This window comes from Triticum aestivum, chromosome 7D (assembly GCF_018294505.1).
Source record: "Triticum aestivum cultivar Chinese Spring chromosome 7D, IWGSC CS RefSeq v2.1, whole genome shotgun sequence".
Lineage (NCBI taxonomy): Eukaryota > Viridiplantae > Streptophyta > Magnoliopsida > Poales > Poaceae > Triticum > Triticum aestivum.
In genome coordinates, this window is record NC_057814.1 from 553,609,095 (window position 1) to 553,621,291 (window position 12,197).

Consider the following 12,197-nt stretch of genomic DNA (forward strand, 5'->3'; position numbering starts at 1 on the left):
CCTACACAGGACGCAGGCCACCGCCGCCACCTCCACGGCCGCCGCCGCCACTCCCTCCGCAGGATGCAGGCCGCCGCTCGCCCGACACCGTATCCGGTCAAATCGGCCTCCAACGTCCCCGCCCGGCACCGGATCCGGCGGGAATGCCTCGGCCAGATCGGCGTGGTGAGCGCGTGGGGCGACAGCGTCCACATCCCCGCCGGTCATGGGGTGGCGGAGGCCGCGACGACCATCTCTAACCCTCATGGACGTCCGTCCTGTTCTGTTTCCATACCCCGATAGCCACCCTCTCGCCGGTGACGAGGGTCCTGTTTTGCTCGCGTCAGCCATGGGCGCTGTGCTGCCGATTTTGTGCACACGGGGCCTAATTACGTTTTCGGTTTTTATTAAGGGGTGTCCATATAAAATTGTTGGGACTAGTTTGTAAATATAGATAAAAACCAATTTGGCATGAAAAGTTATGCCACGCAAGTAAAAACAGGGACCCATCTGTCATAAACGCGCTCAAGCGACTCTAATCCGCCGATCAGTGGTTTTTACAAAAAGATTACTGAAGACATGGTGTTTTCTGCCAAAAAATGTATTGTAGTGGTTTTCGCAAACCTAACCTTCAAACTAGTGGTTTTCTGCAATTTACTCGTTCCAAACAGCCCCAAACTTTATTTGAATCGAAAATGCTAGACCTAGGTGTAGCATTAGTGCATTACTCTATTTGATTTGAATTCAGGGGATATACCTTCGTTAAAAAGAATAAGACAAGCTACTCGAGGAGTATGTGAGGCTGGACACCGGCGCACTTTCCCCCTCGCCGCTCGGGGCTGGCTGAGACGCCACCGTCGCCTTCCCTTGGTCGTCGCCGAACCGTTTTGCCACATCGTCCAGGAACTCGGTCAGCACCGGATCTTGGATCGGTGACTCCTGCACGCAGCATACCACCTCGACGCCCACCTTGTCCCAGCAACCGCGGCGCGGCCCCTCCGTCCATCTCACCGTGAAACGGCACGCGCACCGCTCCTCGCGGTCCACGGTGCGGTGAGGTGCCTTCTCTACCTGCATATTTGGTCGACGCCAATTATTACAACATACGTACAGTACATGTGTGTGACGAACGCACTGAGTAGAGCGCGATGCGGAGGACGTACGGCCTCGAGGACGGCGTCGTAGTATTTGATCTCGCCGCCGTGCATATCGCAGGCGAGGCAGAGCTGGTCGCCCGGGCGGAGATCGCCACAGCGGGCGTCGTCGAGGGCGGGGCACGACCGGCGGAACCTCGCGCGCAGCGCGTCCACGGCGCGCGGGGAGGCCAGCTCGGGCGCGTCCGGATGGTACCACTCGTCCGCGTCCTCAAGGAAATCCTCGAACATGACGCGCAGCGAGCCGTCCTGCACCACCAAGCGCGCGCCGTACCAAGCCTCGTCGGACCGTGCGCGGTACTCCATGCGGGGCGGCGGGCGGCGCGGCGGCGCCGGCACCACGGGGGCCTTCGGCTTTCGCGGCGTCCGCTTTCGTGACTTCGGCATTTCCGCGGCACTGTGGGAGTGGCGGCGCTGGGGATTTGGGCACTGGAGAGGGGCGGGGGGTTGTCCGATGTTTTATCGTCCAAATCTTAATCTTTTAGTTTTTTTTAGGCTTTTAACATTAGGAGTCACTAGACATCAGACTTCTGAAAAAAAAAGCATCCATCAGACTAGTGGCTATTCCATTCGTTGATTGATTGCTTCCTTGTACACATTAATACAATATTAACTGCTTGCTGATTCTGTTTACCATTTTTTAGGGAACTAATTTCGCATTTAAGGAACGTAATAAAACTCTAGGGAAATGGGATTCCTTAAGCATTACATTGTTTCCAAAATTATCAATTTTGCTTTCATATGAAGAAATTTGTGTTACTGATTGCTGCAAAAATCTAATCCTGTGCAACTTTTTTTTGCTTCCTACAAGGAAAATTTTGCTTGTGATGGAGACTGCTTCATAGACGAACGAACATTGCTTCCATCTAGTATTTTGCTTCGAAACTAGTAAAGATGCTCCGAACAAACAGGGAATTGTTTGTAGGAGTATTATATTGCTTCCAAGTGACGAATGCATATTTTTACCACATTGCTTCAAAAATATAATAGGGTTAGCTTCTAACGAACAATCCAACAGAGAATAGAACCAAAAATGCCAAACGGAGACCGAGCTCCATGAAGGCCTTTATTTGAAAACTTCAAAATTCAAACTTTTCAGTTTCAAAAAATTCTGAAAATAAATACACATATACATATATACATAATGTACATGTGTGCAGATTTTTAGGTCGAAATACATTAAAACGTGACCTACACAAAAAAGACAAATCTGGGGCTCTTTAGTATATGTACTGTTCATCTTTAAAGTCCATGATTTTGTTTTTTTTGTGCAGCTCACAATTCAAGGTATTTCATCCTGAAATTTTTCACACATGCATTTTACATCCTTGCATACATGTGTATTTTTTTCAGAATTTTTTGAAACCAAAATTTATGAATTTTGAATTTTCAAAATAAAAGGCTCCATGGAGCTCGTCCTCCAAAATGCCCTTCTCGAATAGAACTTGCTTATAAAGGAAAATAGTAGGAGTATTTGCTTCTAAGGATGATCACAATTTGGTTCCATATACAACACAAATATGTTAAATGGTTATGTTGTGCGAATAATGCCACTGCGATCCACCACAAATAGCACGGCACATGCACGGGGGACACGCCAGCGAGACCATATAATTAAGCATGCCCCCTGGGTTTGATGCATCCTTAACATGCGCACCGCCGTGTAGACAGATGCTTCCAAGGAGGAACAACTGGTAGATCGGAGGCCAGCCGCGAGCAATGATGATGGCCTCGATGAGGAACAACACGGGCTTGCTGATAACCTCAGCACCAATGTCCTGCTTGTAGGCAATTAATGCATGTGGTGCTAAATCATCTCCTGGAAGTGAAAAAATAAGATAAATACCTTTGAAGCTTGTATTTAGGTTGCAGTGAGAAAGCAAATGTAACCATGTGTGCAGAATATAAATTTATGGTTATGAACAAGTAATGAAGCATATAAAATTGTGATGGAAGCATACTAGAAGGTAAGTTGAAGCGATTATGGAGTAGTAACGAAGCATTAAAATTTGAGCAGTGAAGAAGCTGAGGTACTAGAGGTTGATTGTTGAAGCATCACGTGAGATTATTTGAATCAACACAGCGGATTATTCGCAGGAAAATGTATGTAGCTCATATTGTGGAGGTAAAGCGGCCGTGAACCATTAAATATCTGGCAATGAAGCATACAATGACGTCAAAGCTCCGACTGAATCGGATGTGTGCATAAATTTTTGATATATAAACCAAATTAATCAAAGTGCACATATGTACACTGGTAAACAACTCAAACACATACATAAGCCCACCCAGCATAGAAGACAATCAGTGTTCAAATCAACATTTGGCATTTTGAAACAATAATAAAATAGATTGGAAGCGTAGAATTGTAAGGAATAGATAATGGCTTGGCAATCTTGCATCGGTATCTCACTAATTCATTAGGAAATCATGGAAGCATATTGTGACATAAATTAAGAAGCATGGTTGTCCTGCGGCGCGCTAGTTATACATAAGAAGCACATATAGGCGACTCATTTAAAAAAAAGCACATTTGGAGACCGACGAAGCATGGATTCTAAAGCAAAAATTTGTTGCTATCACAACATAGATGTGATGCATTGGAAGCATGCATCTAGTTATGAAAAAAAATAGGACGTCTACTTCCAAGTTCCAGTTGCTGAAATTTTTTATGTACAAATCAATATCATCATTCATCAACCTAATTGGGGTCACGTGGGCTTACATGAACAGAAGTTCTGCACTGTAATATGAGCATGCTGATCTGTACTTCAACATTGCAGAACTAGGTGGTTCATAGTATTTGTACTTTGAATCATTGATGCAGCAAAGAAATCGACACCTAAATTAATTTAAAGACGCAAGTAGTAGGTGGTGTAGCCAGGCACACCTGGTGTCGACAAGATGAACTGGTCGATCTGCACAACCTGATGAGGAAAATAACACAGTGGAGACGACGGGCACGGCCGCCTAATGCCGGGCCGATGGACTAGCGAGGCCGCACGGGGCCGCGTCAAGCAGAGCATCTCCACTCGCACTCCAACATGCCCCTCGGGGCGCATTTTTTAGCGCCGGCGGTAAAAAATCGGCCAGTTGTGCCTTCAGTCTTTGTTTGTCGTCGGTTTGGGCCGAAATAATAGCCGGCGAATCCGAGCCGAACCCAGCCCCCTGGGGGGCACCTGGGAGCGCCGGCCGAAGCGAAAAGTCGCGTGGGTCCGCTCTGTCGGCGACAGACATGTCTTTTCCCGCCGCCCCCTTCCCTCCATTTTCTCATTGCTTCCCCCCTTCTGCCATTCTCCTCCCGCCATTCTCCCCCTGCTCCCCGCCATCCCGCCATACCGCGAAGAAGTATTCGGCCCCTCGCTCCGCTGCCGCTGCCGATTCCACCCAGCCGAAGCAGAGGAAGCCGAGGGCGCCGATGGCAAAACCGCTGGGCATGTCGAACGCCGAGTGGAGGGTGGAGGTTCAGCGCCGGGAGGCTCTCACCACCGACCGGCGGAACAGGCTCAACGCCAAGAACGCCCGGGACGCGGCCGCGTCGGCGGCGACGGAGGCGTCTCGCGCAGTCATGAATCCGCTCGGTGGCCACTGTCTGCAAGCTACCTGGAGCCAACAGAGCGTCGCGTCGCCGGCCAACTTCTCGCCGCCGCCACCTTGGGGGTACGCACCCTCGCCTAGCTACTCCGACGACGACACGCCTGGTGGATTCAACTCCAACATCACGTTCCCACATGGTGAACCGCCACGTGCCTCACCCTCCGACCTGAACCCCGACCAGCACACTCCCTCGCCCGCGTTCGCCGGCGTCCAGTACCCCCAGTACAACTACTCGCCGCCGGCGTACCCAACCTCGTCGACTCCGCTTCTACGCCGTGGCGCCCTGCCCTTCTCACAAGCCTCTGCGTCACATTTCGGGAACCCCGACGCGACCAACGCCGACATGGACGAGATGATCACGAGCGGCTTGGTCGCCGCCGCCTCCTACCCCGGGTTCCATGCGCAAGACGACACAATGGACACCACCGGCGACATGGACGACGAGCTTGACAACGCCGAGGAGGAGGAGGAAGAGGAGGAGGAGATGGAGCCGACGCCGACGAGGAAAGGGAAAAAGAAGAAGCAGGGGGGCAATGCTAGGCTGGGCGAGCCCCGCATCAAGTGGACGTCCAAAGAAGATGAGTGCCTCGCCGAAGCATGGAAGACCGTCAGCATCGACCCGGTCACCGGCGCGAACCAGAATACCGACACGTACTGGAGGCGCATCAAGTCTGCGTTCGATGAGTGCAAGCTTGTCGACCCCTACTTCACCACCATCCACATGCAGCGCGGCGAAAAGGCCATGTCGAACCATTGGGCGATTGTCCAGGAGGCCTTCAACAAATGGCATGGTATCGTCTAGGAGATCGCGGCTCGCCCGGAAAGCGGCTCCAACATCGAGGGTCAGGTATGTCCAGCCGCCAGCTCACTTCTTTCGCCGTGTACGTCGCCGACACTTGTTCTTCGACTGCGCAGATGGTTCGGATGTTCACCATGTACCGCCAGGACAGTAGCGACCAAGAGTTCAAGTTCCTTCACGTGTTCTCCCGGATCGAGTCGTGCGAGAAGTGGAGGGATGTCCGGCGCACCTCGCCAAGGCCAAGGAGACGTACAAGCCAGATGTGCCTGCCCCGAGGGCGGAAGGGCGCCCTGACAGCAATAAAAGATCCAAGACGGGGAAGGACGCCGCACCGGCTGCCGAGCGGCTGCAATCGTTGATCGAGCAGTGCATCGCCGACGCCAAGAACAATGCCGCCAAGAGGGAGGAGAAATCCGAGGCGCGGTGGTCGGCGTTGATGACGAAGCAGGACATGAAGCTCGACCTACTCCGGACCAACGTTGCCGCGATGAAGAGGAACACCGACCTGGCGTTCTTGATGGGGGAGGACATGCGGACGATGGACGAGCAGGTCAAGGCGTGGTACCTGGCGGAGCGCGGCCTCATCTTGAACCAGATGCCTTAGACCTCCGTGCCTACACCCACGCCGACCCCAACGCCGACCCCCAGCCCGAGTGATGAAGCCACGCTGACGCCCAGCACAGAAGCCATGACGACGCCGACGCTGACGCCGACGCCGGCCAGTACCACGCTGGAGGAGCCCGTCGTTTGATGCATTCCTTTGTGTACGCGTCCTTTCTTTTGAACGCCGAACTTTCTTGTATGTTTGATCGCCGAACTGTGGCCTGGTGATCGCCGAATTTTGTGGCAGATCGCCGTTGATCGCCGAACTTGTGACGTTTTTTTTGGCCGCGGGAAAAGACAAGTTTGAATTTATGTGCGTCTTGGGACCGAAACCTGAGGGCATGGCTGGGACTGGATCGCCTCCAGGACGAAAAACCCGCCGGCGCATGGGCCAAAACGCAATCGTCAGGTGCGCTGGAGGGCGAACGAGTGGAGATGCTCTTAATTTGAAGCACGGGATGTAGGGGATAGAGTTCTGCCGGCGCTGGTCGGGACACGCACGGTGGATGGCGGGCTCAGGGGTGAGGTCCGACGGAAGGAAGAGAGAGGAACAGAGGATCCGGGGATTTGGGAGAGATGGATCGGGCGAGGAATTAGCGGGGCAGTTATGGAATCTGACTTAAAACCGGGTGGTTAGCAGCGGGACGAGGGATTATGCTCAGCCGTGGGATTAAACAAACATTGACGGAGCATGAGTGGTCTGAGGATTGCTTTCTACCGGTGGCGGAGCTACACCAAAATATTTTTTGGTCGAAAAGCTAAGGAAGACCGGTGGAAAACCAAAACGTCGAAAAAACTGAAAAACCCGTTTAAATAGCCGAAAACGCGTGCGAAAAAATAAAAAATAAAATCCGGAGGGAGCGCCCAGAGCGCAACATGTGATGAATGGCTAAGAGCGCGCCAAGTGGCGCTGATCGTTGCGAGACTCCCGAAGGAGCGCTCGTTAACTAGTGGCTCCCAAAACCAGTAAAACTGAGCCTTTCAGCCACAATGTAGCGTGACCTGGGCCGCATGTCCTAATGGGCCACTACTCTGGGGATTTTTGAAGGCCTATGGTTGATCCACCCGGTCGCTTACCCTTCCGAAGAAAAATATTGCTCCAACACATAGAACCGCTCAGTCGCTGCGGGATAAAGGAGAAGGGGATCCGACGCTGCACGAGAGGTGAGAGGATGATGCGGGGATGGATCGATCGATCATGGCGACAATGCACCTATCTGTCCGGTGGTGGGTGATGTCGCGGACGCCCCATCTCTTTTTCTCCCACGATAGCACGCTCACCTCAAACCCTTTCTCTCTCTCGCAGGTCCTTGGTAGCCCTAACCGCGGCAACGGCGAACCGAAGACTCTGGGTCATGTCGCAACCACATGTAAGCCCCATCTCCGCACGCCCTCAACTCTCTTTCTCTCGCCACAGAAGAACCCTATCAGCATGCAACCCCCCCCCCCCCCTCCTTTTTTCTCCCCCTGGTTGATTCTTTGTTTTTGCGCGAGGTATAATAGCACGAAAGCGAGTGTCGGCAAGGCGAGACCTAAACCGCGCCAGGAGGATACCTCAGCCACACTTTTCTAGGGACAGGAAGGGTGAACATTAGTTTTTGTTTTCTTTATTAATTCCGAATTTCTGATATGATGTCGCTATTTGATTCCTTGCAGTGAGTCATGTTCAAAGACATCCTTCATTCACTAGAACTGATTACCCGGGATGAAAAACATTCGTCCACCGCTCGGCAGATCGACCTGTACTTGCCAATCATGACCATCAGTAAATGTCACATCGTATTCCTCATGTAGCCTGAAGGAGAGCCACAAAATTGAGCATCAGGTATGTTGATTTGCTTCTCCTAGCCTACCGCTGCGACAATTCTTCTTGATTGCTTCATCTTGTCATTTTTCCGTTTACTGTTGGATCTTAGTCTGGATTGCACTGTTTGGATTCCACCTAGTTTCGTTCATGTGATTTAGCTTTTGGATTTGGGACTAGGATTTAGGTAACAACGAAAATTAGAAATCTTGGTGGACTTTATGGATCAATGAAAAATATGACATGGCAATGTACTCCCTATGTATCAAAATATAAGACATTTCTTATCTAAATCTAGACCAAAAAACGTCTTATATTGTGATTCAGAGTGAGTATTTAATTGGAGATGAGGATTCCTGATTACAAATAATTGAAATTAATTTTGACTGCAGTACTACTAGTGCATGATCTTTTGTTCTTGCATAATTTAACTTCGTATGATGGACTGTGTGGTGGCATCTACAATATGATCTCTTAAAAATCACTGATAGCAGGAATGTTTCTTCCGATGAAACGAGTTTGTGTTGGCTTTCATACGACATAAGGTATGCATTGTTTTGATTGAAATGGTTAGTTCTGACAGGCTATGGCTGGAAAATATGTCCACTAACCCCGTATCGCATAATTAATTATGTTATTTAGTTGGATAATAAAATTGGAGTAGCATTTGCAATCTCAAGATTAGGTCTGTATTCCTATCTATATATAGGAAAATCGCTATAACTTTGCAATACAATGATGATATACCAAATTATTAGCATTATGATTTGGAATAAAAACATTCTAGGAATAATTTCTTTCTTCTTACATTAGTATTTGCAATAAACATTCCCTTCATTCTTAAGGTCTTTAGATGAATAGTTGTTCAAATAGTATTTTCCTTTGATTTATTGAATTATCTTTTCCTTACATCACATTTTAGAATAAATATGTATTACATTTTCTTGGGATTCTTGCCAAATGAATCATCCTACTTTATATGATTTTCTTCTTCGGAACCTATTATAGCAGTCTGTCATGAGCATAGGGCATTGTTGCATCCTATATGGATGCGTACAAATTTATCATAATATTAGCCTTTGTGTTGCATCTTTAGTTTAGTCCAGTTTAGTCCTCACATCTGTTCATCTTCCCGTTCATCAGATTTGCTGAGAGACTGGTGTTGCTGCGACCATAAGAGCCGGTGATTTCTGTACATGTACTGAACCAACAAAAGCTACCATTGATTATGTAGCTTTCCTTGGTAAGAACTAAGAATAGTGTATAGTCATATCTGCATAGTTTGTAAATAGGTGAGTTTGTAATGTACATCACCAAAGTACAGCCAAACAGCTCACTAAATACTCCCTCCATTCACAAATATAAGATGTCCTAATTCTTTTTTTTGAATTGGATGTATAGACATATTTTAGTGTACATGTTTGTTCACACACTTTAGTCCGTATGTAGTCCATATTGAAATATCCAAAACATCTTATATTTATGAACGGAAGAAGTAGTATTTTTGCAGTGTCATCGACTGTTGTTATTTATACTAAATTTTCATTTGTATTGATCTAAACAGAAAGGTCATTGTTGCATTTTGGTTCTATATATGTAGTACTGTTTTTTCTATGCAAATATATGATTCAAGCATTGAGAGTATCAAACGCACCAGTGGTTGAAAGTGCTAATCCATTCTGAGAGAGCTGCAAATCTTTCCACATGCCCATTGACCAATGCATCTGCTACTTAGTAGCTTCAGATAATCCATCTTCTAATTGTATTGCCGATGTCATTTACATATATCTAACTGACAGAAAATATTGCTTCATAAGGATGTCACACTATTATAATTTTGATGTTTCTTGCTGAGAAATTTTGTCAAGATTAGTATAGTAGTCAGTATCATGGAATGCCATTTGGCTTCACTTTCCTTCTGGATCACCTTTTGGCACATTGGTGGTCATAAATGCTGGGTTGTAGATTTATGATCCAATTTATGAGATGCTACAAAAATCTTGGTAGACATGAACCTAAGAGGATGGAAAATATGACATGGAAATTACAGAAGATGACGGTTACATAAAATGATAAATATTTGGTTCACCTACATGATGGTCCAGAAGTTCTTCCATTGAAAACAAGAATTTAGTTCTTCCAAGTCTATATATTTGTAAACATTACTATCAATATATTCAAAAATAGACGGGTGCAACAACGCGCGCCAATCATGATCTAGTGGGGTATTACAATGGGGAAAAATCGGTAGCAGAAGAGGTTAGAGAGAGATAAATATATGGCTCTTTTTTTAGAAATGAATATAAGCCTTTCTTTAGAAATGAATATATGGCTTCTGGACACAGAGTTCTATTTGATGGAACAATCAAGCCCATGGGCTAGCGTTCTTTTGAGGCGAGATAGCTCCAAAGAGGCCCAATTTGCTGAGCAAGGCGAACATGCATGGGATGATGCTAACATGCATGGTGCGGGAGTGGCATGATCGCCAAGTTAGAGTATATGCATAGCATGTTCCTTGTTTGGCATCAACAAGTGCTGAAAAAACTAAATAGGCAGCTTCGGAACACCCAGCCGAGCTCGACTAGCTCCTCAGGGGTCTAGGGAATGATGAAATGGAAACAAAGAAGAGAAGTTGGTTGAATTCTTACTTGAGCTGGTGGAAATCCACTAGATGCAACGATCACGAGTTAATTGCCTCAAACATGGTGACAAGATTACCTCCTTTTCTCGTAGCTTCGCTTCGGCTCGACAGCAGTGCAATAGAATCTCTCATCCTAAGGATGACACATGATAGTGGGTGGAAGGTACTACTCTATGAATCCACATATTCACCCTTATTTTAATAATCTTGCCTGTGAGGTGCATGACACAGATCGAGAGTCTCTTGAGAAGGCGAAACAGAAGGTGACATAGATCGAAGAGTGGAAGCTTGATCCTCGTCACGTCCATTCTTTGTGCCATCCCAGTTCACACAATGCTATCCTTGGATCTACCGCCGAAGACGTTGGCGGTGCTCGCCAAAATTTGTTGTGGTTTCCTTCGGTGCGGGAACAAGGAAGCAAACGGCGGGAACTCTGCAGTCGCTTGCGATAAGATATGCAAACCGAAGTGGGCTGGAGGCCTTGGGATACCGAACTTGCAGTGGCTGAACAAGGTGCTACAAGCGTGATGGGCATGGCTCGAGCGGGTTGATAAGACCAGGCCGTGGATGGAATTCGATATATCGATGCCGGCAGATTCCCTGGCATTGTTCCATGCAGCTGCTAGAGCCATGGTGCGCACAGCCAGAGCACACTTTTCTAGAAGGAAAGATGGGTCGAGGGATTCATGATCTGTGAACTGGCGCCAAAGATCTACGAGAGGGTTCCAAGACGCCTACGAAGGACCAGATCGGTCTCAACAACGCATGTGAATGATTCCTGGGCAGGGGACATAGAGCCGGATCTAGATGCAGCAGCCCTGAACCAGTTCCTGGGTCTCTAGACGTTGGTAGCGGAGACAATTGTTGGAGGGTGTAGAGGATTCAGCTAGCTGGGCTTGGGAAAAAGATGGGCACTTTTTGGTTCGATCAACATATGCAGCCAAGTTCACGGGGCTTGAGGTAGCGCTGACAGCTGCTTTCACTTGGAAGTCCAAAGCACCTCTGCAATGTCATTTCTTTGCTTGGCTAGCGCTAAGGGATCGGTGCTGGACTTCTGAAAGATTGGACATATGGGGACTGCCGCATCAAGATCAATGCCCGCTATGTGACCACCCACCACCTCTTGATCTCGTGTGTCTTTGGGAGGAAAGTGTGGAATTGGTTCAGTGTAGCCACCGGCAGACCGGAGTTCATGCCCCATGATGGAGAGACGTTGGGCGAGTGGTGCATCATGCAAGACTAGCGAGGCGAGCATCGGAGATCTACGCGCGTGGAGTGCCTCCTTGGCATGTGGATGTTATGGAACCATCAAAAACATAGTCTTCAATGGGGCATCTCCCTCCTTATCTCGGGTCCTCCGGCGTATCGAGGAGGAAGGACGACTTTGGAAGCAAGCCGGCCTAATCAAGGGCGATGACGAGGCCTTTGGTGTGGGGTAGCAGCATGGGTAACTGGGGAGTAGTTCGCTTAGACTTCCTAGGTGGTGCCGGTTGACTACAACCGCTTGTAAATATCTTGAATTTCTAGGAATCTCTCCCTCTCTTCTTTAATGAATGATACCCACACTCGTGCGTATTCAAGAGAAAAAAAGATGAATGATATGCTGCTAGATCCATAGGC

The 12,197-nt window shown here is 48.2% G+C and overlaps 1 protein-coding gene and 1 pseudogene across 1 annotated transcript; one reads left to right on the forward strand and one right to left on the reverse strand.

Annotated features, from left to right (window-relative positions):
• Window positions 1-741: 741 nt before the first annotated feature.
• Window positions 742-1,364, reverse strand: LOC123171275 (uncharacterized). Its single transcript, XM_044588850.1, has 2 exons — window positions 1,143-1,364; window positions 742-1,050 (listed from the first exon to the last, which is right to left on the reverse strand). Exons 1-2 carry the CDS (start codon window positions 1,362-1,364, stop codon window positions 742-744), a joined length of 531 nt encoding a protein of 176 aa, XP_044444785.1.
• A 3,250-nt stretch (window positions 1,365-4,614) lies between these two features.
• Window positions 4,615-6,280, forward strand: LOC123171276 (uncharacterized; annotated as a pseudogene).
• Window positions 6,281-12,197: the final 5,917 nt, after the last annotated feature.

Bases quoted from the DNA above. Each gene is read 5' to 3' on its own strand.
- LOC123171275 (XM_044588850.1), bottom strand. From the start codon at position 1,364: ATGTTCGAGGATTTCCTTGAGGACGCGGACGAGTGGTACCATCCGGAC. The intron at 1,051-1,142 runs GTACGTCCTCCG...CCAAATATGCAG, and splicing joins ACGACGCCGTCCTCGAGGCC to GTAGAGAAGGCACCTCACCG.